This window comes from Oncorhynchus keta, chromosome 21 (assembly GCF_023373465.1).
Source record: "Oncorhynchus keta strain PuntledgeMale-10-30-2019 chromosome 21, Oket_V2, whole genome shotgun sequence".
Taxonomy (NCBI): Eukaryota; Metazoa; Chordata; class Actinopteri; order Salmoniformes; family Salmonidae; genus Oncorhynchus; species Oncorhynchus keta.
The window spans coordinates 46,730,363-46,757,558 of NC_068441.1; the positions used below are offsets into that span (position 1 = coordinate 46,730,363).

At 43.2% G+C, this 27,196-nt stretch overlaps 2 protein-coding genes across 2 annotated transcripts in view; both read right to left on the minus strand.

Moving 5' to 3' along the window:
• Positions 1–991: 991 nt before the first annotated feature.
• On the minus strand, positions 992–2,534 carry LOC127910532 (uncharacterized). The gene is made up of 4 exons (XM_052474576.1): positions 2,529–2,534; positions 2,163–2,378; positions 1,833–2,132; positions 992–1,712 (listed from the first exon to the last, which is right to left on the minus strand). The coding sequence occupies exons 1-4, from the start codon at positions 2,532–2,534 to the stop codon at positions 1,242–1,244; spliced, it is 993 nt and encodes a 330-aa protein (XP_052330536.1). The 3' UTR covers positions 992–1,241.
• The window catches only part of LOC118400619 (vesicle-associated membrane protein-associated protein B-like), a 41,170-nt gene continuing 14,965 nt past the window's right edge, over positions 992–27,196 (minus strand). The window contains exons 3-6 of the mRNA XM_035797640.2: positions 17,618–17,721; positions 11,057–11,137; positions 7,573–7,755; positions 992–4,259 (exon numbers count right to left, since the gene is read on the minus strand). Coding sequence (XP_035653533.1) covers positions 4,101–4,259; positions 7,573–7,755; positions 11,057–11,137; positions 17,618–17,721 — 527 coding nt within the window. The 3' untranslated portion in view covers positions 992–4,100. The remainder of the gene's footprint in view (positions 4,260–7,572; positions 7,756–11,056; positions 11,138–17,617; positions 17,722–27,196) is intronic.

Genomic DNA, 27,196 nt, shown 5'->3' on the forward strand with positions numbered 1-27,196 from the left:
ACACAATTGGAACCAATCCAGTCAAGGGCCAAAACTCAAACACGTAACATCTAATGTGGTTTTCCTGTGGTCACTGTGGAGTAAAAAACATCTGTAGAGTTTCATCCACCAGACTATAGGTCTGTGAAGGCTGTGAAGAGAATGATTGGAAACCATCCATTTCCTCATAAATCTCTATGACAAGTCTTCTGGTGTAAATTCCTCCTTCCTTAAGTGTATATAAACATTCCCGATGGAAAATTGGCACACGTCAGCACACGGAGTCAATGCATAGGGTATTTCTGAGTTGACCCGTTTTTAGGTGTGTCGAATAGGGTCGATTATCATTATCACAGTTTTGAGAACATTCCATTGCTATTTTTCTTGGAAATGACAATTCCCTAGCTGAATCGAAAAATGTAAATGAATATGGGGGTCATTTCCACAACAGTGCCTCTCGATGTACAGTATCTAGGCCCCACCAACTTAAACACCACAGTTCCTACTGACTTCAGGTGCACCTCAGGAGGTCAAACCAAAACCTGAAGTGCTGACAGAACATTTACAGGGTGTTAAAGATACAATAACATGAATAAAACAACTTCTCATTTAACACCACGACACATTGAAAGCCAATTACCAGAAGGAAACATCATTTTCAACGAAAAATTTAAAAAAACATCGCAAGAACCACAGCCAAATAAAGCAAACCATCTATAGCTAATGTAGCAGCAGATGTCAGTGGAGATGTATTGGCTGTGAGGGGAATGCTCATTTCAGATGCTGACATTTCCCTCTCCATTATTTAATCTAGATGTGAAAGTAGTGACATCCAACTAAGTCCCTCTTCCCCCGGACACGGTGATGAGCTCGGACACGGTGATGAGCTTTTTACAGCTTGACACTTTGTAAAGTAGATGAAACCGGTCAACAAGGCTGTCGGCTTTCTCAGTCAGAGGATGGATTGTTTTCTGGACCGGTTTGTTGAACAAAGAAGAAATTACTTCACACAGAATTAGGTAGGGTCTTTATTCATTTAAATTATTAAGATGCTACATAGTCCATCAAGGTATAACACCATAGACTGACTACTTGATGAGGAATAGGAATTTTTCTTAGACTTATTTATATACATACAAAACAGTTGCCGACTGCTTACATGGAGCACGATGGTAGACAGGTCAATTTTAGTGTTTTCACAACCATTGGGACAGAGAAGCTCAGCTCAGACCTGTTCTGCCCTCCCTCTAAGCAGTCATGCTTCACAAAAGTAGATACAGTAGGCTACGCTCAGTCACACGTAGATACAGTAGGCTACGCTCAGTCACAAGTAGATACAGTAGGTTATGCTCAGTCACACGTAGATACAGTAGGCTACGCTCAGTCACACGTAGATACAGTAGGCTACGCTCAGTCACACGTAGATACAGTAGGTTACTCTCAGTCACACGTAGATACAGTAGGTTACTCTCAGTAACACGTAGATACAGGAGGCTACGCTCAGTCACACGTAGATACAGGAGGTTACTCTCAGTCACACGTAGATACAGTAGGTTACTCTCAGTCACACGTAGATACAGTAGGTTACTCTCAGTCACACGTAGATACAGAAGGTTATGCTCAGTCACACGTAGATACAGTAGGTTATGCTCAGTCACACGTAGATACAGTAGGTTACTCTCAGTCACACGTAGATACAGTAGGTTACTCTCAGTCACACGTAGATACAGGAGGTTACGCTCAGTCACACGTAGATACAGGAGGTTACTCTCAGTCACACGTAGATACAGTAGGTTACTCTCAGTCACATGTAAATACAGTAGGTTACTCTAAGTCACACGTAGATACAGGAGGTTATGCTCAGTCACACGTAGATACAGGAGGTTATGCTCAGTCACACGTAGATACAGGAGGCTACGCTCAGTCACACGTAGATACAGGAGGTTACTCTCAGTCACACGTAGATACAGGAGGTTACTCTCAGTCACACGTAGATACAGTAGGTTACTCTCAGTCACACGTAGATACAGGAGGTTATGCTCAGTCACACGTAGATACAGGAGGCTACGCTCAGTCACACGTAGATACAGGAGGTTACTCTCAGTCACACGTAGATACAGGAGGTTACTCTCAGTCACACGTAGATACAGGAGGTTACTCTAAGTCACACGTAGATACAGGAGGTTATGCTCAGTCACACGTAGATACAGGAGGTTACGCTCAGTCACACGTAGATACAGGAGGTTACGCTCAGTCACACGTAGATACAGGAGGTTACTCTCAGTCACACGTAGATACAGGAGGTTACTCTCAGTCACACGTAGATACAGGAGGTTACTCTCAGTCACACGTAGATACAGGAGGTTACTCTCAGTCACACGTAGATACAGTAGGTTACTCTAAGTCACACGTAGATACAGTAGGTTACTCTCAGTCACACGTAGATACAGGAGGTTATGCTCAGTCACACGTAGATACAGGAGGTTATGCTCAGTCACACGTAGATACAGTAGGTTACTCTCTCCCTCGCTCTTTCCTCGAATTCCTACTTTCATCGGCAAGTTAATTTTTGTTATCCATAATCTGCGACAGTGACATGAAAGACATTGAGTGTATTGCATTTTTGACATGAATCACATTAAGGACAAAGCAATCAAAGACAGTAGGGACAAACACAAAAGGCAGAATGGTCCCTTCACAATATAGTTTAGTATGTTTTACTTTTCTTGTGAGTTAAATGCAGAGACATGTCAGCTAACAAAACAGTTACATTGATAGATACTGGGGAAAAAAAACATTGTTGAGAATATAGTGCATTAAAATGAACATGAGTGCAGTGATAACTATAACGGTTAAAGATCCAAACCTATCGATGCTGACCGTAGTGGGGTGAATGAAGCCAATGACCATGACCATACAGTTGGAGAAATGTTCTTTAAGAGTTACGTGGACAGTCACAGCATGGTGAACGGACTGCATAAACCATTTAAATGACAGTTCTGCCTGACAGATCAACAAATGTACAGCTTGGAGAAGAAAAAAGAAAACCGACAAAAACCTCAACAAAACTCACTTCTATAAGTACCTTTCCTCATTCCCTCTCTCCCTGCTTTCCTTCTAGAATAACGTGCTAATAACAGTCACAAAGTAAGTAGGCTATTCAGTGACTCAGTCCCAACCCATCCGGAGTTCATTTAGCTGCATAATTTTTTTAATAATAACTCAAACCCTAAAAACCAAAAAAACTTTATCACAAAAAAGAAAAGAAAAAAAATCTGAAGGTTGAGTTGAGAAAATCTAAGGCTGAAAAGAAACATCACAATGATGAAAGCAATTCAATTAAATTTAAAATGTCCCAAAAAATGCAATGCTCTTTAGTGGACGCATGCAATCAAGAATATACTGCCAACTCAGGTATTTATGATCAAAAGGAGGGAAATGTTCTAGCTTGGAAAAACAGAGAATGGGGAGATGGAGGAGGGGGTTGTTGTGTCGATTAAGGATGTTCCCCAATCACAGGGGAGACGGTCTATACAAAGCCTCTGATTGGAAGAGTCAGTTTGGTTGACAGTAGCCCTGTGCATAATCCCATCTACTTCCTGAAGCCTCCCTGTCAATCGTGTTGTAAAGGAGGTGAGAAAAAAAGAGTGCTGCCCACCTGGTATTACTTTAATCCAGGGTTACTATGGATTCACTACACAGAGTATGCCTACGGCCTGTGGCCACTTGTGAAAATAAATGACAATCCGTGAAAACATTCATTCACACAATGCAAACTGACTCAATCGCAAGGCCCCACCCCCCCACGGTGTTTAGAAAATCCTTCACTTCAGTGACTATCAATGATCTGCATTTTACTCCTTCCTACTGTATCTGTGGCGTAGGCCAGAATGATTATGTTATGATTAAAGAGATCTTGTAACAAGTTGTTGTTGTTTTTTCTCTCGTTGGTTTGTTCATAACATGGAATTTTGATTTGTATCTTTTTTTATTTGTACATAAATGAACGATTCAAAACTACCCCATTGATATGGCATTTCTGAATTTAAAAAAATCCCAAATCCGTTTGTTTCAATCCCCCAAAAGCATGCGGTTGGCCGTCTCTCGCTCGCCGCTTGCTCTTACAAGACCAACTTGCCGATGATGACTCCGACCACAAAGAAGAGCACGATGAGGGCCACTGTGCGCAGGCTCAGCCCCTCCTCCTTCACCATGGAGTGGGAGGAGTGCTGGGAGGAGGACAACACATTGCTCTTCCTCATCCGCAGGCCATCGTCTTCCTGGATGGGGTGGTGAAACCAAGCGAGTGAGAGAAGGAGAAAGATGAAATAGGAACAGAGAGAGAGGGTGAAAAGATAGAGAAAGAGAGAAAAGAGGGGTATAGAGAGGAGAAAGAGAGGGATAGATATGGAGAGAGGAGAAAGAGAGGGATAGATATGGAGAGAGGAGAAAGAGAGGGATAGATATGGAGAGAGGAGAAAGAGAGGGATAGATATGGAGAGAGGAGAGAGAGAGGGATAGATATGGAGAGAGGAGAAAGAGAGGGATAGATATGGAGAGAGGAGAAAGAGAGGGATAGATATGGAGAGAGGAGAAAGAGAGGGATAGATATGGAGAGAGGAGAAAGAGAGGGATAGATATGGAGAGAGGAGAAAGAGAGAGATAGATATGGAGAGAGGAGAGAGAGAGGGATAGATATGGAGAGAGGAGAAAGAGAGGGATAGATATGGAGAGAGGAGAAAGAGAGGGATAGATATGGAGAGAGGAGAAAGAGAGGGATAGATATGGAGAGAGGAGAAAGAGAGGGATAGATATGGAGAGAAGAGAAAGAGAGGGATAGATATGAGAGGAAAGGAAAAAGAGAAAGAGGGGTAAAGGAGAGTGATAGATATGGTGAAATAGAGAAAGAGGGGGAGAAGGATAGATATGGTGAAATAGAGAAAGAGGGGGAGAGGGATAGATATGGTGAAATAGAGAAAGAGGGGGAGAGGGAGAGGGATAGATATGGTGAAATAGAGAAAGAGGGGGAGAAGGATAGATATGGTGAAATAGAGAAAGAGGGGGAGAGGGAGAGGGATAGATATGGTGAAATAGAGAAAGAGGGGGAGAAGGATAGATATGGTGAAATAGAGAAAGAGGGGGATAGATATGAGAGGAAAGGAAAAAGAGAAAGAGGGGGAGAGGGAGAGGGATAGATATGGTGAAATAGAGAAAGAGGGGGATAGATATGAGAGGAAAGGAAAAAGAGAAAGAGGGGGAGAGGGAGAGGGATAGATATGGTGAAATAGAGAAAGAGGGGGAGAAGGATAGATATGGTGAAATAGAGAAAGAGGGGAGAAGGATAGATATGGTGAAATAGAGAAAGAGGGGGAGAAGGATAGATATGGTGAAATAGAGAAAGAGGGGGAGAGGGAGAGATGGTGAAATAGAGAAAGAGGGGGAGAGGGAGAGGGATAGATATGGTGAAATAGAGAAAGAGGGGGATAGATATGAGAGGAAAGGAAAAAGAGAAAGAGGGGGAGAAGGAGAGGGATAGATATGGTGAAATAGAGAAAGAGGGGGAGAAGGATAGATATGGTGAAATAGAGAAAGAGGGGAGAGGGATAGATATGGTGAAATAGAGAAAGAGGGGGAGAGGGAGAGGGATAGATATGGTGAAATAGAGAAAGAGGGGAGAGGGATAGATATGGTGAAATAGAGAAAGAGGGGAGAGGGATAGATATGGTGAAATAGAGAAAGAGGGGGACAAGGATAGATATGGTGAAATAGAGAAAGAGGGGAGAGGGATAGATATGGTGAAATAGAGAAAGAGGGGAGAGGGATAGATATGGTGAAATAGAGAAAGAGGGGAGAGGGATAGATATGGTGAAATAGAGAAAGAGGGGAGAGGGATAGATATGGTGAAATAGAGAAAGAGGGGAGAGGGATAGATATGGTGAAATAGAGAAAGAGGGGAGAGGGATAGATATGGAGAAAAGAGAAAGAGGGGAGAGGGATAGATATGGTGAAATAGAGAAAGAGGGGGACAAGGATAGATATGGTGAAATAGAGAAAGAGGGGGACAAGAATAGATATGGTGAAATAGAGAAAGAGGGGAGAGGGATAGATATGGTGAAATAGAGAAAGAGGGGGAGAGGGATAGATATGGTGAAATAGAGAAAGAGGGGAGAGGGAGAGGGATAGATATGGTGAAATAGAGCAAGAGGGGGAGAAGGATAGATATGGTGAAATAGAGAAAGAGGGGAGAGGGATAGATATGGTGAAATAGATAAAGAGGGGGACAAGGATAGATATGGTGAAATAGAGAAAGAGGGGGACAAGAATAGATATGGTGAAATAGATAAAGAGGGGGAGAGGGAGAGATATGGTGAAATAGAGAAAGAGGGGGAGAGGGAGAGGGATAGATATGGTGAAATAGAGAAAGAGGGGGACAAGAATAGATATGGTGAAATAGAGAAAGAGGGGAGAGTGATAGATATGGTGAAATAGAGAAAGAGGGGGAGAAGGATAGATATGGTGAAATAGAGAAAGAGGGGGAGAGGGATAGATATGGTGAAATAGAGAAAGAGGGGGAAAAATTACCATCAGTATTATCCACATCCCTCAGTCAAAGATAGGTAATGTAATTTATTCAGTCAAAGATAGGTAATGTAATTTATTCAGTCAAAGATAGGTAATGTCATTTATTCAGTCAAAGATAGGTAATGTCATTTATTCAGTCAAAGATAGGTAATGTCGTCCATTCATTCAAAGGGGATGTTTAAATCATCTAAACCCCCTCAGGACTCCACCAGGCGCCAGCTTTTAACACACTTCATTTCCCAACAGCGGGTGGGCGGGCTCTGTTAGTGTTATCTGGATCCAGGGATGGGAGTGGCCAAAAGCAATTCAGCCTCTGGCACTACTTAAAGGGGAGGTGGCAGGCCAACGGGTGGCGTGCTGCTCTTTAAAAGGGGAAATCTGGGGCTGCTACATCCATTTTTTACATTTAAAATGAATGATTTACACTGAGTGTATAAAACATTAGGAACACCTTCAGTTGCACTCCCTTTTTGCCTTAAGAACAGCCTCAAATCGACAGGATATGGACACTACAAGGTGTCGAAAGCATTCCACAGGGATGTTGGCCCATGTTGACTCCAATGCTTCCCACAGTTGTGTTAACTTGGCTGGATAATGAATATCCTTTGGGTGGTGAACCATTCTTGACACACACAGGGAAACTGTTGAGCGTGAAAAACCCAGCAGCGTTGCAGTTCTTGAAACAAACCTGTACGCCTAGTCCCTACTGTACTACCATACTCCCGTTCAAAGGCACTTCAATCTTTTGCCTTGCCCATTCACCCTCTGAATGGTACACATACACAATCCATGTCTCAGTTGTCTCAAGGCTTAAAAATCCTTCTTTAACCCTCTTCTCCCTTTCATCTACACTGATTGAAGTGGATTTAACAAGTGACATCAACAAGGGATCATAGATCACCTGGTCAGACTATGCCATGGAAAGAGCACTGTTCTTAATGTTTTGTCCACTCAGTGTATAGCCATTGACTGAGTCCTTGATTGAATCCCAGACATCTCCTTGGTTCTCACCCTGATCTGCTTGTTCTCTTCCCGTAGCCGCTGTGCCTCCGTCTGCAACCTCTTACACTCCTCCATGACCTTCTTGACCTCGCCGTCGTCCAGGGTGGAGCTCATGGACTTCATGGACAGTGTGGAGGACTCTGACTTGAGCAGGTTGGACGACATCATCTTGTTGGCATCCGGGTCTTGGTGCTGTGGGTGAAGAAGCGGGAAAAGGGAGAGAGGGTTTAGGTTTATTTCAACATCTTGGTACATATGCAGAAACATACCTCAAAGGTAATGTCACAATAAGGAATCAATATGGAGAAAGTGAATGTTGGTAACTTGTTCTGCTGCAGGCCTGGCTGGTAGTGATTGCAGTCATGTCGTACACTAAGAGAGAGGCAGGCGAGTGCAGTCAAACACGCACGCACGCACACACGCACACACTCCCCCAATCCCAATACTTAAAAGAGATGCAAAAGCTGGTTTCCATTTTCAGTCCCAACTACGTGGCACGACGATGCTGTTGCTTCCAGCCATATATCTCGCTGATCATAATTAACAAAAACAACAACGGCCCATTTTCCCTGTGGGTTTGTTTATGGGGCTCATATTTTCTGCTCATCCCGGGGGAAGTGATCTTCTACCATCTGTGTGTGCTTTGCAGAGTAATTGCAACAATAATAAACTGTGTGAAAAGTGAGAGTGTGGCCCAGGGAACTATGGTTATGGCTGGGGCTATGGTTACGACTGGGGCTATGGCTGGGGCTATGGTTACAGGCTGGGGCTATGGCTGGGGCTATGGTTACAGGCTGGGGCTATGGCTGGGGTTATGGCTGGGGCTATGGCTGGGGTTACGACTGGGGCTATGGTTACGACTGGGGCTATGGTTACGACTGGGGCTATGGTTACGACTGGGGCTATGGTTACGACTGGGGCTATGGTTACGACTGGGGCTATGGCTGGGGCTATGGTTACAGGCTGGGGCTATGGCTGGGGTTATGGCTGGGGCTATGGCTGGGGTTACGACTGGGGCTATGGTTACGACTGGGGCTATGGTTACGACTGGGGCTATGGTTAAGGCTGGGGCTATGGTTAAGGCTGGGGCTATGGTTAAGGCTGGGGCTATGGTTACGACTGGGGCTATGGCTAAGGCTGGGGCTATGGTTACGTCTGGGGCTATGGCTAAGGCTGGGGCTATGGTTACGACTGGGGCTATGGCTAAGACTTGGGTTATGGCTGGGGCTATGGTTATGGCTGGGGCTATGGCTGGGGCTATGGTTATGGCTGGGGCTAAGGCTGGGGTTATGGTTATGACTGGGGCTATGGTTATGGCTGGGGCTATGGCTAAGGCTGGGGTTATGGCTGAGGTTATGGCTGGGGCTATGGCTGGGGTTATGGCTGGGGTTATGGCTGGGGCTACGGTTATGGCTGGGGTTATGGTTATGGCTGGGGCTATGGTTATGGCTGGGGTTATGGCTGGGGTTATGGCTGGGGCTATGGCTGGGGTTATGGCTGGGGCTATGGCTGGGGCTATGGTTATGGCTGGGGCTATGGCTGGGGCTATGGCTGGGGTTATGGTTATGGCTGGGGCTATGGTTATGGCTGGGGCTATGGCTGGGGTTATGGCTGGGGATATGGCTGGGGATATGGTTATGGCTGGGGTTATGGCTGGGGTTATGGCTGGGGTTATGGCTGGGGCTGGGGCTATGGCTGGGGTTATGGCTGGGGTTATGGTTATGGCTGGGGTTATGGCTGGGGCTATGGTTATGAGGTTATGGCTGGGGCTATGGCTGGGGCTATGGTTATGGCTATGGTTATGGGGTTATGGCTGGGGCTATGGCTGGGGCTATGGCTGGGACTATGGCTGGGGTTATGGCTGGGACTATGGCTGGGACTATGGCTGGGACTATGGCTGGGACTATGGCTGGGGTTATGGCTGGGGTTATGGCTGGGGTTATGGCTGGGGTTATGGCTGGGGTTATGGCTGGGGCTATGGCTGGGACTATGGCTGGGGTTATGGCTGGGGCTATGGCTGGGGTTATGGCTGGGGCTATGGCTGGGGTTATGGCTGGGGCTATGGCTGGGGCTATGGCTGGGGCTATGGCTGGGGCTATGGCTGGGGTTATGGCTGGGGCTATGGCTGGGGCTATGGCTGGGGCTATGGCTGGGGTTATGGCTGGGGTTATGGCAAGACAAGGGAAGCTCTGCCTCGACTCCTGATGACAGGGATTTTCTCCACAGAGATTTTCTCCACTAAATCACTTGAGTTTTAGAGACGTGTAACGGATGAGACGGAGCGACAGGGAAAGAAAAATACGTGTGTGTGAGAAAAACAAGGAAGAGGGAAGATGACAGAAGATGGTAAATATGCAGTTGAAAAAAATCTGGTTGAGAGAACGGCAAGAGTGTGCAACGCTGTCATCAAGGCAAAGGGTGGCTACTTCTAAAATATATTTAGATAAAAAGAAAAACACCTTTTAGGTTACTTCATGATTCCATTTGTGTTATTTCATAGTTTTGACGTCTTCACTATTATTCTACAACATAGTCCAAACTTTTTAAATGGTACTTTACATTTTAAGTTTGTTCACAGACTGTATTTAACGGCAATTAAATATTTTAGGCTGAAATGATCCCCAACTCCCGATTGTTCACTATGTCCCCTAAATCAGTTAGGCACATTCCGTCATATGATGTGGGAGTGCCATGCAGTTAAATGATTCTGGGACAAAGGTACAAAATTAATTTCAAAATTATTACTGACAAAATATTGGTTCTCTCTTTCTCTCCCATTTAACCAGTGGATACAGTTACTATTAGAATCTCTGGATGTTATGGGGGGAGTCTCAGGAGATGGATGGGTGGGAGGGGGGACTGACAAGCAACCTCGATTGCTGGGTGGGATGGGTGGCATGCTTTCTTCGGGTCGGGGAGGTCGGCTAGGCGGGGTGGGAAACATGGTTTCCGAGTGGGGAGGGTGGAAGGAGACTGTGGAGGAGAATGTGTTAGGGTTATCTTTGTATGCATTTCTCTGAGTGTTTTGTGTGTGTGTGACTGAATTATGAACATATCTGAATGATTATGACTTTGAATGTTACACCTGTACCAATAACCCCTCTCCTGAAAACGAAATAAAAAGTTGGTCCCAAACCCCCCCTGGTAGTTCTGTATTGGAGAGGGCAGTCCATACGCACAGAGGCTCTGGAATGGTTAAGATCCCCCTCCCAATATGTTCTACAACTAATAAAACATTTCAGAAAAAGGCTCAGTACTGTTATCCTCGCAAAAGTTGAGGTATTGAAAACAGGGGTGTCAATCATTTTGACCCCTACCGTTTGAGAAGAAAAAAAATATGACTCGTTTAACAAAATCAATTTCTCTGACAAATTGTATTAGTATAAAATAATATAAATTCCCCATTTATTTGAGCATACAATATGGCTCAGTAGTTGAATTATGTATTTTATAGTAGGCTGTCAATTTTTTTGATAAGTCTCTATGAACCCACCGTTTTCTCGTTCTCCGCCGGCAGCTCAAAGACACACCTCAGTTTGGAGTCCATCAGCTCTTCTGGCCTTGCCTCCTTCCACTGCAGAGAGAGAGGGAGAGACCACAGCCAACAATTGTGAGCCCAAGACCGGGGAAAGCAAACTGGACAGTGGTTTACCGGCAGTGAGATTTGTTCCCCCATTGTCTTCCTCCTCCACTTGTGTGAAGTGTTTAACAAACCTTTCTGTTCTGTCACAATCAAGAGGCTTCAGACTCGGCAGTGTTTTGTTTTTCACTAGGTTTGGGTGGTATCCATATTTTCATACTATCCTTGTGTCATCCCGGAGTATGCGGTATTACAGGCACTGAACATAAGGTTGCTATTTAAAAAAACGCAAAAGACCCCACTGAGTCTCTGTAATCCAAAGGTTAGCAATGCTAACGCGTACATATACGAATTACACTGGGGATTGTTAGCGAATTGCTAATGAGCACATGCAAACATTTTATACAGGACAGACATCCCAGCTCATAAACTTACACATGTTACAAGAAAATGCTACTCACAGTTTTCTGCACAAAACTAATCTTACACAGAAAGGATCTTGATCCAGGTTGGACTTCTCTACTGTTATCAAGAAAAGCTTACCACTTGGATAACTAGCTACTAAGTTAGCAAACCAAATGCACAACTGCAATTTAGACACAGTTAACTTAATAGTTGAGATATCTGTCTGGAAATTATTTAGTTGTGAAGTGTTTCCAGATCATTGCATGCTGCACAACAGTGAGAGTGGCTCACGAACAGGGTGGGGTCAAGTCCATTTAAATTCCAGTCAATTCAGGAAGTACAATGAATTCCAAACTTTAATTCCAATGCCTTTCAATGAGGAAAATCTGGAATTGGAATTTGGTTTACTTCCTGAATTGACAGGAACTGAAATGGAATTGATCCCCAACCCTATTCACGAGGCTCGGGTCTCTCGTCGTTGTGCGCTTGGAAACAAACAACGTGATGGCTCAGCTGTTTCAGGGAACTACTGGTAAGCTTCATAATGACAAATAATCAAACACATACATTGAAGAACGCGATCTGCTTTATTCCATAACAGAGTGCCCATGTTGACTGCAGATATTTACTTAAAAAATCTAAATAAATATGACAATTAAATAAAAAACTGAAAATAGTTGTAAAGGTATGGAAAATCATCCCGTGAGTATTTTAAAAATACCCCAGAAAACAGTATACCGCCCAAAACTATTTCTCACCTATCCCAAGTGTGTGTTCCTGTGTGTGTGTCTCAATTGTAATAGCAAACCAAATTCTCAAGAGTCCTGTCACTGCAGGGAAAGCACACAAGAGACCACTTAGGCCTACTTCCGCATGCAAACAAGACCGAGAGTGAAGCAGAAACAGAAAGTGAGAGAAACAGACAGAGAGTGAAACAGAAAGTGAGAGAAACAGACAGAGAGTGAAACAGAAAGAGATAGAGAGAGAGAGAAACAGAGAAAGAGAGAAACAGAGAAAGAGAGAGAGAAAGAAACAGAGAAAGAGAGAGAAAGAGAGAGAAACAGAGAGAAAGAGAGAGAAACAGAAAGAAAGAGAGAGAAACAGAAAGAAAGAGAGAGAAACAGAAAGAAAGAGAGAGAAACAGAAACAGAAAGAGAGAAAGAGAGAAAGAGAGAAAGAGAGAAAGAGAGAAAGAGAAAGAGAAAGAGAGAGAGAGAGAGAGAGAGAGAGAGAAACAGAAAGCAGTGACAGTGGAACAAATGTTTGTAAGGCTTGTTGGTCCTCAATCAAGCTGTGGGCCTAGCCTGGGTTATTTGTCATCATCTTCCTCAGGGTGTGTGACCTTTGGCCTAGACTGATTTATGGATTTTGTGGTATGCAAAGCAAAGCATGTGTGTGTGTGTGGATAAAGGATAAAGTAATCCTTCTCAACCCCCCCCCCCCTTAAAAGGTTTAGATGCACTATTGTAAAGTGGCTGTTCCACTGGATGTCATAAGGTGAATGCACCAATTTGTAAGTCGCTCTGGATAAGAGCGTCTGCTAAATGACTTAAATGTAATGTAAATGTGTGTGTGTGTGTGTGTGCGTGCGCAAGGGGTGATTGTCAGGTATGCATGATATATTAGTCATATCTGTATCGGCAGATAAATGTCAGGTAAGTTTTAAGTTCCAAAGTGTATTTGCCATGTGCACAGGATAGAACAGGTGTAAAACAGTACAGTGACATTCTTACCTTGAGACCTCTTTCCAACAATGCAGTGATGATAATAATAATAACAACAAAAAATATATATATACAGTATACATATATACAGTATATATATATATACACACAGTGCCTTACGAAAGTATTCGGCCCCCTTGAACTTTGCGACCTATTGCCACATTTCAGGCTTCAAACATAAAGATATAAAACTGTATTTTTTTGTGAAGAATCAACAACAAGTGGGACACAATCATGAAGTGGAACGACATTTATTGGATATTTCAAACTTTTTTAACAAATCAAAAATTGAAAAATTGGGCGTGCAAAATTATTCAGCACCCTTAAGTTAATACTTTGTAGCGCCACCTTTTGCTGCGATTACAGCTGTAAGTCGCTTGGGGTATGTCTATCAGTTTTGCACATCGAGAGACTGAATTTTTCCCCCATTCCTCCTTGCAAAACAGCTCGAGCTCAGTGAGGTTGGATGGAGAGCATTTGTGAACAGCAGTTTTCAGTTCTTTCCACAGATTCTCGATTGGATTCAGGTCTGGACTTTGACTTGGCCATTCTAACACCTGGATATGTTTATTTTTGAACCATTCCATTGTAGATTTTGCTTTATGTTTTGGATCATTGTCTTGTTGGAAGAGAAATCTCCGTCCCAGTCTCAGGTCTTTTGCAGACTCCATCAGGTTTTCTTCCAGAATGGTCCTGTATTTGGCTCCATCCAGCTTCCCATCAATTTTAACCATCTTCCCTGTCCCTGCTGAAGAAAAGCAGGCCCAAACCATGACGCTGCCACCACCATGTTTGACAGTGGGGATGGTGTGTTCAGGGTGTTGCTTTTACGCCAAACATAACGTTTTGCATTGTTGCCAAAAAGTTCAATTTTGGTTTCATCTGACCAGAGCACCTTCTTCCACATGTTTGGTGTGTCTCCCAGGTGGCTTGTGGCAAACTTTAAAAGACACTTTTTATGGATATCTTTAAGAAATGGCTTTCTTCTTGCCACTCTTCCATAAAGGCCAGATTTGTGCAATATACGACTGATTGTTGTCCTATGGACAGAGTCTCCCACCTCAGCTGTAGATCTCTGCAGTTCATCCAGAGTGATCATGGGCCTCTTGGCTGCATCTCTGATCAGTCTTCTCCTTGTATGAGCTGAAAGTTTAGAAGGACGGCCAGTTCTTGGTAGATTTGCAGTGGTCTGATACTCCTTCCATTTCAATACTATCGCTTGCACAGTGCTCCTTGGGATGTTTAAAGCTTGGGAAATCTTTTTGTATCCAAACCGGCTTTAAACTTCTTCACAACAGTATCTCGGACCTGCCTGGTGTGTTCCTTGTTCTTCATGATGCTCTCTGCGCTTTTAACGGACCTCTGAGACTATCACAGTGCAGGTGCATTTATACGGAGACTTGATTACACACAGGTGGATTGTATTTATCATCATTAGTCATTTAGGTCAACATTGGATCATTCAGAGATCCTCACTGAACTTCTGGAGAGAGTTTGCTGCACTGAAAGTAAAGGGGCTGAATAATTTTGCACGCCCAATTTTTCAGTTTTTGATTTGTTAAAAAAGTTTGAAATATCCAATAAATGTCGTTCCACTTCATGATTGTGTCCCACTTGTTGTTGATTCTTCACAAAAATATACAGTTTTATATCTTTATGTTTGAAGCCTGAAATGTGGCAAAAGGTCGCAAAGTTCAAGGGGGCCGAATACTTTCGCAAGGCACTGTATATATATATATACATACACACACACACACAGTAATATATATATATATAATGTATATATAATATATATAAACTACAATGTGAGGTAAAGACACACGCGAATGCAAGTATACAATGGGCAGGGGTACTGGAGTGGTGTGTTTACACAAAAAGTGACTGGTAGAAGGATATACATGTAAACATGGCTGAAAAGTGACTGGAAGAAGGAATATATAAATACGTATGGTAATATACTAGTGGTAATATACACTTGCAGTCAGAAGTTTTAGGACACCTACTGATGGGTTTTTCTATATTTTTACTATTTTCTACATTGTAGGATAATAGTGAAGACATCAAAACTATGAAATAACACATATGGAATCATGTAATATCCCCCAAAAAGTGTTCTCTTTGCTTATTTGAGCTGTTCTTGCCACAATAGGAACTTGGTATTTTACCAAATAGGGGTATCTTCTGTATACCATCCCTACCATGTCACAACACAACTGATTGGCTCCAATGCATTAAGAAAGAAACAAATTCCACAAATTCACTTTGAATTGAAATGCATTCCAAGTGACTACCTCATGAAGCTGGTTGAGAGAATGCCAAGAGTGTGCAAAGCTGTCATCAAGGCAAAGGGTGGCTATTTGAAGAATATGAAATATAAAATATATTCTGATTTGTTTAACACCTTTTTGGTTACAACATGATTCCATATGTGCTATTTCATAGTTTTGATGTCTTCACTATTGTTATACAATGTAGAAAACAGTAAAAATAAAGAAAAACCCTTGAATGAGTAGGTGTTTTAAAACTTTAGACCAGTAGTGATACATGTAAACAGGAGTACTAGTGACCAGTAGCAGAATAAATAGATCAATACTATCGGTAATGGAATTGGTAATGGCAATCAATGGACAGCAGTGTAATGGAGTAATACATCTAATCAATAATCATTTTAGCAGCAGTGTAGGTTGTGTATGAGTGGGTAGATGGGCACAGAGTCAGTGTGGAGAGTCTGTGGCAGTAGTTGTTAGCCATTTAACACTCTTATGGTCGGGGGATTGAAGCTGTTTAGGAGTCTATTTTGGTGTCTATTTGTCTGAGCCTTGATGCACTGGTTGCGCCTGCCGGACGGGAGCATGGAGAACAGTCCATGTCGGGTGGCTGGAGACTTTGGCAATTTCTCGTGCCTTTCTCAGATACCGCCTGGCGTGTATGTCCTGGGCCGTACTACCACCCTCTATAGGGCCCTCTGGTCGAGGACGGTGCAGTTGCCATACCAGACAGTGATACAACCAGTCAGGATGCTCTCGATGGCGCAGCAGGATCTGAGGGTCCGTGCCAAATAATTTCAGCCTCCCGAGGGAGAAAAAGGGGGTTGACGTGCCTTCTTGACGACTGTACCGGTGTGAGAGAACCACGATAAGTCCTCAGTGATGTAGACACAGAGGAACTTGAAGCTCTTGACCCTCTTCACTGCGGCCCAGTTGATGTGGATGGGGTTGTGCACCCACCCCTATTTCCTGATGTTCACGATCAGCTCCCCACTGGGCACACACTGGTTGAATCAATGTTTTTTTCCCACGTCATTTCAATTAATATATGTTGAACCAACGTAGAATAGACGTTGAATTGACGTCTGTGCCTTTGTCTTGCTGACGTTGAGTGAGAGGTTGTTGTCCTGGCACCATGCTGCCAGTTCTCTGACATCCTCCCTGTAGGCTGTCTCATCGCTGTTGGTGATCCCACCACCGTCGTGTCGTCAGCAAACTTGATGATGGTGTTGGAGTCGTGCTTAGCCACGCAGTCGTGGGTAAACAGGAAATACAGGAGGGGGCTAAGTACCCACCCCTGGAGGGCCCCCGTGTTGAGGGTCAGCGTGACGGATGTGTTGTTGCCTACCGGCCAGTCAGGAAGTCCAGGATACAGTTGCAGAGGGAGGTAATTCAGTCCCAGGGTCCTGAGCTTGGTGACAAGCTTAGAGGGCACTATGGTGCTGAACGCTGAGCTGTAGTCGAGGAACAGCATTCTCACAGGTATTCCTCTTGTCCAGGTGGGAGAGGGTAGTGTGGAGAGCAATTCAGATTGCATTGTCTATGGTTCTGATGGGGCGGTATGCAAATTGGAGTGGGTCTAGCGTGTCTGGGATAATGTAGTTGATGTGTGCCATGACCGGCCTTTCAAAGCACTTCATGATTACAGATGTGAGTGCTGCAGGGTGGTAGTCATTTTGGCATGAAGCCTTAAGAGTTCTTGGAAACAGGAATGATGGTGGTCAACTTGAGACGTGGGGATATCAGTTATATTGGTATTGTCAAATCATTGTTAGAAATGCACAATATATTTGTTATGTTGGTATTGTCAGATAATAGTCAGGTAAGCACAATATATTTGTCATCTTGGTATTGGCAGATAATTGTCAGGTATGTGCAATATACTAGTCATATCAGCAGATGTGTTCAGGTAAAAATATCTATACTATAATTAACGGCCCAGATTTCCATATTGGTGCAATTTCTTCTATAGTATGCGCATGTGTGTGAGTGTGTGAGTGAGTGAGTGAGTGAGTGAGTGAGTGAGTGAGTGAGTGAGTGAGTGAGTGAGTGAGTGGATGGTGACAGGACACACTCACCACTCCCTCCATGTCTGTCATTTCGGGTGGGGCCAGCATGGACTGCACCATGAACTTGTGTTTGCTTTTCTCGTTGGGGTCGTAGTCGAAAGGCTGCAGCATCACTGGGAGAAGGGCACAGCAGAAAGAAACATAAATATACATACAGAATTGTGTTCCTTAGGCACAAAACTGAAGAAACCTGAAAGAGGAGGAGCCTGCTTGGACCTGTCCATTAAGAAACCCTGATTTTCGTTTTGCATTTCAAAATGTTTTGCTATTGTTTGCCCTAGGTCTATGAGCTTTGGGACAGCAGAGCGTCTCTATAGCGGAGTGGTGCTAATATATGATTCCTTACCAGACAATAGCAAAGTTGTCTGGTGGGTGAAAAGAATATGACTGTTGAAAATGTTGATGTTCAAAGTCAATGAGCGTTATAGGGATAGTGCGAGATTTTGTTTATCGGATGTCTCTGCGTGCAGTTTGATTGAAGTTGCTAACTTGCGTTAGCGTAATGGCTGGTAGTCCATGGGATCAGACTTCCACAAACTCCCATTCATTGCGCTAACGCTAGTTAGCAATCACTCACGAAACTACCTTCAACTTCAATAAAATGTGTGCTTTTGTCAGCACATTCTCCTAATTCTGTGTTTCAGTTGAAGTACTCTGATTTGAAGGAGATTTAAAAACAAGTATTCAAACGATAAACGATGTGGTATCCTATTCCTGTTATAGGGCATAAAGGCTCTGGTCAAAAGTAGTGCACTATAATAAAGGGAATGGGGTGCCATTTGGGGATGTGATATATTCATGTTACCATGACTGCAAAACATTGACGGATCTACATAACTCCTCACTGATGGCAATTTTTCGAACAGCTTCAATGTTTTTCACTTTAACATTACAAATTGCCCTAATAAAAAACAGGTGTGTCTGAAAATGATTTTACCCATCGTCTCTTCACATCATCCAATCAAGTGTTATTTGATGTCATTCCAATGACCAAAAGGTCTTTTCAAGCTGTTCAAATGATTTACAATGATCACTTTCTTATGTTGGCGTCTCCACTGCTCTGGCAGGGAATAAAATGGGTATTGATGGGTCATCTTTTTCCTCATATTCATTACTGTTTTAAGAGGAGCGCGTTTGGACTCAAAGGGGCTGCGCGTTTAACATCAATACCGACTGTGGGAGTGATTTCGGGGGAGCTATGGCTAACTTTCATTCAAAACAAATGACCTCTTCATTTCAAAGCCAGTGCTAGCGCTCTCAGATGTGGCGAACTAGGACGGCTCTCGTATATGGCACATGCCAATTCTCTCCGGAGTACAAAAAACTTCACAAGTGTTCTTGTATGCCATTACGGCAATCAAGCAAGTTCAATATTGCAAACCAAAAACAGACGGCTGAAACAGATTGACATCCTGTTGCAGTCAGACCCAATTTGCGCAGCCATCCACCCTGGGTCCAAAGGGAAGGAAAACATGTACGTTCTTGGAGGGTCATTAAATAACCTAAAATAAGTCCCAAATTTGTCAAAAAATATTTTTCAAAACTCACACGCTTTGAATGACATAACTAAACCAGTCCTGACAGCTCCTTTTTATCCTGTGATATATTATGAACACCTTCATATGGGGGATAACGTTCCTAATATTCAGAGAAGTTAATTGTAGTAAAACAGAAAATTATTTGCTTGTTTTTCCTTACTGGTTGTTGATTAAATAGAGCTATTAGAAGAGGGAGAGTTGGGAGTGCTTAAATGATTGGGTCCCTGGGGACTAAACTATGGAATTATTATCCATATCAACCTCAAAGTCTGCTAGTGGATCCATTCACAAAGGAAAGACCGAGGGAGGCCATGACTACTGCTAAATACCACAAGCTACAACTGAGAGAACAAGGGCCCCAAGCACTCTGAAAGCTATAGTGAGAGACTGAGAGAACAAGGGCCCCAAGCACACTGAAAGCTATAGTGAAAGACTGAGCGAAAAAGGGCCCCAAGCACTCTGAAAGCTATAGTGAGAGACTGAGAGAACAAGGGCCCCAAGCACTCTGAAAGCTATAGTGATAGACTGAGAGAACAAGGGCCCCAAGCACACTGAAAGCTATAGTGAGAGACTGAGAGAACAAGGGCCCCAAGCACACTGAAAGCTATAGTGAGAGACTGAGAGAACAAGGGCCCCAAGCACACTGAAAGCTATAGTGAGAGACTGAGAGAACAAGGGCCCCAAGCACTCTGAAAGCTATAGTGATAGACTGAGCGAAAAAGGGCCCCAAGCACTCTGAAAGCTAGTGATTGACAGAGAAAAAGGGCCCCAAGCACTCTGAAAGCTATAGTGATAGGATTGTATGGTTAGACCTATAGGCTACTTCCAGCATTCCAGCAGATATTAGTATATACAGTGGGGCAAAAAAGTATTTAGTCAGCCACCAATTGTGCAAGTTCTCCCACTTAAAAAGACGAGAGGCCTGTAATTTTCATCATAGGTACACTTCAACTATGACAGACAAAATGAGAAAGAAAAATCCAGAAAATCACATTTTGCCCCACTGTATAGCACTTTTGCCCCAGAAAGTGCCCTTAAACTAAAAAGGGGTGCCCTTAAACTAAAAAGGGGTCCCCTAAGTGGAGGAAGTATTGTGCAGAAATTATATTGTTAGCTTAGCTAAGGATTGTGTGCTTTCAAGAGTTAAGAAATTGATTGAATTTCCATTTGTACTGTATAGCAATAATTCATATGCAGTTCAAGAAGAAATATCCAAAACTCTGTAATGTTCCTCAGTGGTTTCTTGAGACACACCATCTCAATGAACCCCTGGTGAGCATTAGAGTTGTGGATATTTCTTCCTTCAAGTAATGTCCCATCCAAATGGAGTGAGATGATTCGTTAAGCAACAGCATCACTCTAGATACTGATCTACATCTTGATCGGGAGATTGGATCTCTCACAACAATAATGTGGACCAATAATGTGTCCTGAGGAAAAAGATGGCAAAACATTGGCCAGCCATAAAGAAAGGAATTGCCTAAGCTTTTTCTATAGAATGTTGCAATCTCTTGAGGGCTTTAAACTCCTTCAATTTGTTGACACAAGGCCCCTCTCAGTGCTTTCGAGAGCTCTATAGTTTCTAGGGCTGGGAATTGCCAGGGACCTCACGATACGATATTAGCACGATACTTAGGTGCCGATACGATATGTATTGCAATTCTCACGATTCTATGTGTATTGCGATTTGATACTGCGATTGTATTGCGATTTGATGTTACAAACATATTGCTCACTATATGTCTGTTGCAGAGGGGCAAGAGAGAGACATGAGAAAACAGAAAATTAGTTGGAAATAAAAAGTGCTGAAACCATGTTACAATATGTAACTGTATCGATCCCCCAATCACTAATATTTTATCATAAAACAGCAGCACAATCCCAATCAAGTTGAGCATCTCTGTGGTGTGCGTTTAACATATAACGTTTTGTGGGGGTTAACCTAAGCTTTAAAAGCACAGTGTGTGTCTCCAACTGAGCCTGCAAATGACACATTAGGGATTTTAGATATACTTTGGCAAAGTGTTCCCTTTCAGTCTAGGCAAAGTGAATTTCCACATTGCCTTTTGTGCTAATCTGTTTACAATTAGAGAGAAAATCCTTTGTTGGAGGAGAAGGGCTGTGGCTGTCTGAACCCGGGGTTCTTTGTCGCCCACTACAGATTCCCTTGGTGACTCGAAGTGTGGCCTGAAACTGAATCCAGCCAGTGAAAATGGAGCTGGTGGCAGCAAATAGCCATGTTAGTGGACTCAGGAAACATTAGCCAGGTCCTGTCTCCCTCAAAGAGCAGTCCCGGGGTGAGAACACAGCTGTTGGTCCAAGGGGGGCAGAGAGAGAACCCCATTTCAAGCCAACAGAAAGCATACGGTCTGCATACTATTCTGCAGAACTGCCTGGACTTCTCAACTGATTTGACAAAATACTACTTTACATAACTAGGCAAGTCAGTTAAGAACAAACTCTTATTTTCAATGACGGCCTAGGAACAGTGGGTTAACTGCCTGTTATTAGTGGGCTTGATGTGGTGAAGAGAATGTATATTACTGCAGGGGTTGCCATTAAGCTCTTAAAGGCACTTGCCCATCAGGCAAGTCCAGTTAATGTTTTACTTTCCCAAAGGTCGTGGTCACTTGCCCCAAAAATGTAAATGGTCTGTTACATGGACAATGGTTAAAATGGCAAGTACCTTTCATTTTAATATTGTTTGAATGCGCTAGCACACCCATAACAACATTCAAACCCAATTTTTTGAATAACTTGCATGCAATTCTGTAAGGAAGTTCCATTACTTAGACAGACTTCTGTTGAAAAGGGTTAAAGTTACACAGTACCAGTGAAAGGTTTGGACACACCTACTCATTCAAGGGTTTTTCTGTATTTTTACTATTTTCTACATTGTAGAATAATACTGAAGACATCAAATAGATGAAATAACACATATTGAATCATGTAGTAACCAAACAAATTGTTAAACAAATCAAAATATATTTATAATTGAGATTCTTCAAAGTAGCCACCCTTTGCTTTGATGACAGCTTTGCACACTCTTTGCATTCTCTCAACCAGCCTCATGAGGTAGTCACCTGGTATGCATTTCAATTAACATGTGTGCCTTGTTAAAAGTGAATTTGCGGAATTTCTTTCCTTCTTAATGCGTTTGAGCCAATCAGTTGTGTTGTGACAAGGTAGGGGTGGTATACAGAAGATGGCCCTATTTGGTAAAACTGGCTCTCATGAGGACCGCCACAGGAAAGGAAGACCCCCAGAGTTACCTCTGCTGCAGAGGATAAGTTCATTAGAGTTACCAGCATCAGAAATTGCAGCCCAAATAAATGCTTCAAAGAGTTCAAGTAACAGACACATCTCAACATCAACTGTTCAGGAGACTTTGTGAATCAGGCCTTCATGGTCGAATTGCCACAAAGAAACCACTACTAAGTATCCCCCTTTCCCAATCCCTTGCTAAAGGACACCATCCTGTAGCACAAACTCCAAAAGGTTCTGGGACACTAAAGTCCATGGAGAATAAGAGCACCTCCTCCCACCTGCCCACTGCACTGAGGCTAGGAAACACTGTCACCACTGATACATCTACGATAATCGAGAATTTTAATAAGCATTTTTCTATGGATGGCCATGCCCTACCTGGTCAACAGCTCTGCACCCCCCACAGCAACTTGCCCAAGCTTCCCCCATTTCTCCTTCACCCAAATCCAGATAGCTGATGTTCTGAAAGAGCTGCAAAATCTGGACCCCTACAAATCAGCTGGGCTAGACAATCTGGACCCTCTCGTTCTAAAATTATCCGCCACAATTGTTGCAACCCCTATTACTAGCCTGTTCAAACCCTCTTTCGTATCGTCTGAGATCCCTAAAGATTGGAAAGCTGCCGCAGTCATCCCACTCATCAATGGGGGAGACACTCCAGACGCAAACTGTTACAGACCTATATCTATCCTACCCTGCCTTTCTAAGGTCTTCGAAAGCCAAGTTAAACAGATCCCTGACCATTTTGAATCCCACCATACCTTCTCCACTATGCAATCTGGTTTCCGAGCTGGTCATTGGTGTACCTCAGCCACGCTCAAGGTCCTAAACGATATCATAACTACCATCGATAAAAGACAATACTGTGCAGCAGTCTTCATCAACCTGGCCAAGGCTTTCGACTCTGTCAATCACCCCATTCTTATCAGCAGACTCAACAGCCTTGGTATCTCACAAATGACTGCCTCAACTGGTTCACCAACTACTTCTCAGAGTTCAGTGTGTCAAATTGGAGGGCCTGTTGTCCAGACCTGTGGCAGTCTATGGGGGTGCCACAGGGTTCAATTTTCGGTCCGACTCCTTTCTCTGTATACATCAATGCTGTCGCTCTCGATGGCTGGCCCTCACTTCATGTTCGTCACCAAACCCACTGGCTCCAGGTCATCTATAAATCTTTGCTCGGTAAAGCTCCGCCTTATCTCAGCTCACTGGTCAGCATTGCAGCACCCACCCGTAGCACGCGCTCCAGCAGGTATATGTCACAGGTCATCCACAGAGCCAACTCCTCCTTTGGCTGCCTTTCCTTCCAGTTCTCTGCTGCCGATGACTGGAACAAATGGCAAAAAACACTAAAGCTGGAGTCTTATATCTCTCTCACTAAATTTTAGCATCAGCTGTCAGAGCAGCTTACCAATCATTGCACCTGTACACAGCCCATCTGTAAATAGCCCACCCAACTATCTCATCCCCATATTGTTATTTCTTTGCTCCTTTGCACCCCAGTATCTCTACTTGCACATTCATCTTCTGCACATCTATCAGACAAGTGTTTAATTGCTAAACTGTAAATATTTTGCCACTATGGCCTATTTATTGCCTTACCTCCCTGATCTTACTACATTTGCACACACTGTATATAGATTTTTCTATTGTGTTATTGACTGTGTTTGTTTATCCCATGTGTAACTGTGTTGTTTGTGTCCCACTGCTTTGCTTCATATTGGCCAGGTGCAGTTGTAAATGAGACCTACCTGGTTAAATAAAAGTGAAATAAATAAACATTTAAAAATATATTGCTCGTGTTTCTTGGCCCAAGCAATGTACATTAGACCGGTGGAAATCTGATGAGTCCAAATTTTAGATTTTTGGTTCCAACCGCTGTGTCTTTGTGAGACGCAGAGTAGGTGAATGGATGATCTCTGCATGTGTAGTTCCCACCGTGAAGCATGGAGGAGGTGTGATGGTGCTTTGCTAGTGAAACTGTCTGTGATTTATTTAGAATTAAAGGCACACATAACCAGCATGGCTACCACAGCATTCTGCAGCGATACGCCATCCCATCTGGTTTGCGCTAAGTGGGACTTTCATTTGTTTTTCATCAATCTCCAGACTTTATAATGGCTATTTGACCAAGAAGGAGAGTGATGAAGTGCTGCATCAGATGACCTGACCTCCACAATCACCCGACCTCAACCCAATTGAGATGGTTTGGGATGAGTTGGACCGCAGAGTGAAGGAAAAGCAGCCAACAAGTGCTCAGTATATGTGGGAATTACTCTGTAAAGACTGTTGGAAAAGCCTTCCAGGTGAAGCTGGTTGAGAGAATGCCAAGAGTGTTCAAAGATGTCATCAGCGCAAGGGTAGCTACTTGCGTTTATATTTTTGTTCAGTGTATATGATGGTGAGTATAGACAGTATATGACTAGAATAGGTTTGTACAGCAGTAGTTATATAGGATTATGCGGGACTAGAATACAGTCGTGGCCAAAGGTTTTGAGAATGACACAAATATTAATTTTCACAAAGTCTGCTGCCTCAGTGTCTTTAGATACTTTTGTCAGATGTTACTATGGAATACTGAAGTATAATTACAAGCATTTCATAAGTGTCAAAGGATTTTATTGACAATTGCATGAAGTTGATGCAAAGAGGCAATATTTGCCGTGTTAACCCTTCTTTTTCAGGACCTCTGCAATCCACCCTGGCATGCTGTCAAAAAACTTCTGGGCCTCATCCTGACTGATGGCAGCCCATTCTTGCATAGTCAATGCTTGGAGTTTGTCAGAATTTGTGGGTTTTTGTTTGTCCACCCGCCTCTTGAGGATTGACCACAAGTTCTCAATGGGATTAAAGGTCTGAGGAGGTTCCTGGCCATGGACCCAAAATATCGATGTTTTGTTCCCCGAGCCACTTAGTTATCATTTTTCATCTTATGGCAAGGTGCTCCATCATGCTGGAAAAGGTGAGTGAGCCCACTCCCTTGGTTGAGAAGCAACCCCACACATGAATGGTCTCAGGATGCTTTACTGTTGGCATGACACAGGACTGATGGTAGCGCTGACCTTTCTTTTCCGGACAAGCTTTTTTCCGGATGCCCCAAACAATCAGAAAGGTGATTCCTCAGAGAAAATGACTTTACTCCAGTCCTCAGCAGTCCAATTCCTGTACCTTTTGCAGAATATCAGTCTGTCCCTGATGTTTTTCCTGGAGAGAAGTGGCTTCTTTGCTGCCCTTCTTGACACCAGGCCATCCTCCAAAAATCTTCGCCTCACTGTGCGTGCAGATGGACTCACACCTGCCTGCTGCCATTCCTGAGCAAGCTCTGTACTGGTGGCGCCCCGATCCCACAGCTGGATCAACTTTAGGAGATGGTCCTGGAGCTTGCTGGACTTTCTTGGGCACCCTGAAGCCTTCTTCACAACAATTGAACCGCCCTCCTTGAAGTTCTTGATGATCCGATGAATGGTTGATTTAGGTGCAATCTTACTGGCAGCAATATCCTTGCCTGTGAAGCCCGTTTTGTGCAAAGCAATGATGACGGCACGTGTTTCCTTGCAGGTAACCATGATTGACAGAGGAAGAACAATGATTCCAAGCACCATCCTGCTTTTGAAACTTCCAGTCTGTTATTCCAACTCAATCAGCATGACAGAGTGATCTCCAGCCTTGTCCTCGTCAACACTCACACCTGTGTTAACGAGAGAATCACTGACATGATGTCAGCTGGTCCTTTTGTGGCAGGGCTGAAATGCAATGGAAATGTTTTTTGGGACTCAGTTCATTTGCATGGCAAAGAGGGATTTTGAATGGCAATTAATCTGATCACTCTTCATAACATTCTGGAGTATATGCAAATTGCCATCATATAAACTGAGGGAGCAGACTTTGAAAATTAATATTTGTGTCATTCTCAAAACATTTGGCCATGACTGTACTATACATATGAAGTGTGTAAAACGGTATGAACAGTTCATTCGGAAAGTATTCAGACCCCTGGACTTTTTCCATATTTTGTTACATTACAGCCTTATTCTAAAATAGACTAAATATTTTCTTCCCCTCACCAATCTACACATAATACCTCATAATGACAAAGCAAAAACTGATTTTTTAAACATTTTCCAAAAAAAATAAAAAATAAAGTGGAATATCACATTTACATAAGTATTCAGACCCTTTACACGGAACCCAAACCGGCTGCACACGTGCGCCATCGTGTGCTATCGTGCATACATTTATTTTGTCCCCCAACACCAAACGCGATCACGCAGGTTAAAATATCAAAACAAACTCTGAACTAATTACATTAATTTGGGGACAGGTCGTAAAGCATTAAACATGTATTGCAATTTAGCTAGTTCGCTTTCACTTTCTAGCTAATTTGTACTATTTAGCCAGCTTGCTGTGGCTAGCTAATTTATCCTGGGATATAAACATTGAGTTGTTATTTTACCTGAAATGCACAAGGTCCTCTACACTGACAATTAATCCATGCATAAAATGGCCAACCGAATCGTTTCAAGTCATCTCTCCTCTTCCAGGCTTTTTCATCTTTGAACTTATAAGGTGATTGGCATCTACACTTTCATAGTATTACCACGACAACTGGCAAAACATTTCATCTTTCAATCACCAACATTGGTATAACCAATGAGGAGATGGCACGTGGGTACCTGCTTCTATAAACCAATGAGGAGATGGGAGAAGCAGAACTTGCAGTGCTATCTGCGTCAGAAATATAAAGGAGTTCTATTTTAGCCCTTGGCAACGCAGATGCTCGTTG

Bases quoted from the DNA above. Each gene is read 5' to 3' on its own strand.
- LOC127910532 (XM_052474576.1), bottom strand. The intron at 2,133-2,162 runs CTCCTGTATCTA...ACTTAGAGTAAC, and splicing joins TACGTGTGACTGAGCATAAC to CTCCTGTATCTACGTGTGAC. The intron at 1,713-1,832 runs CTCCTGTATCTA...ACTGAGCGTAAC, and splicing joins TACGTGTGACTGAGCATAAC to CTCCTGTATCTACGTGTGAC.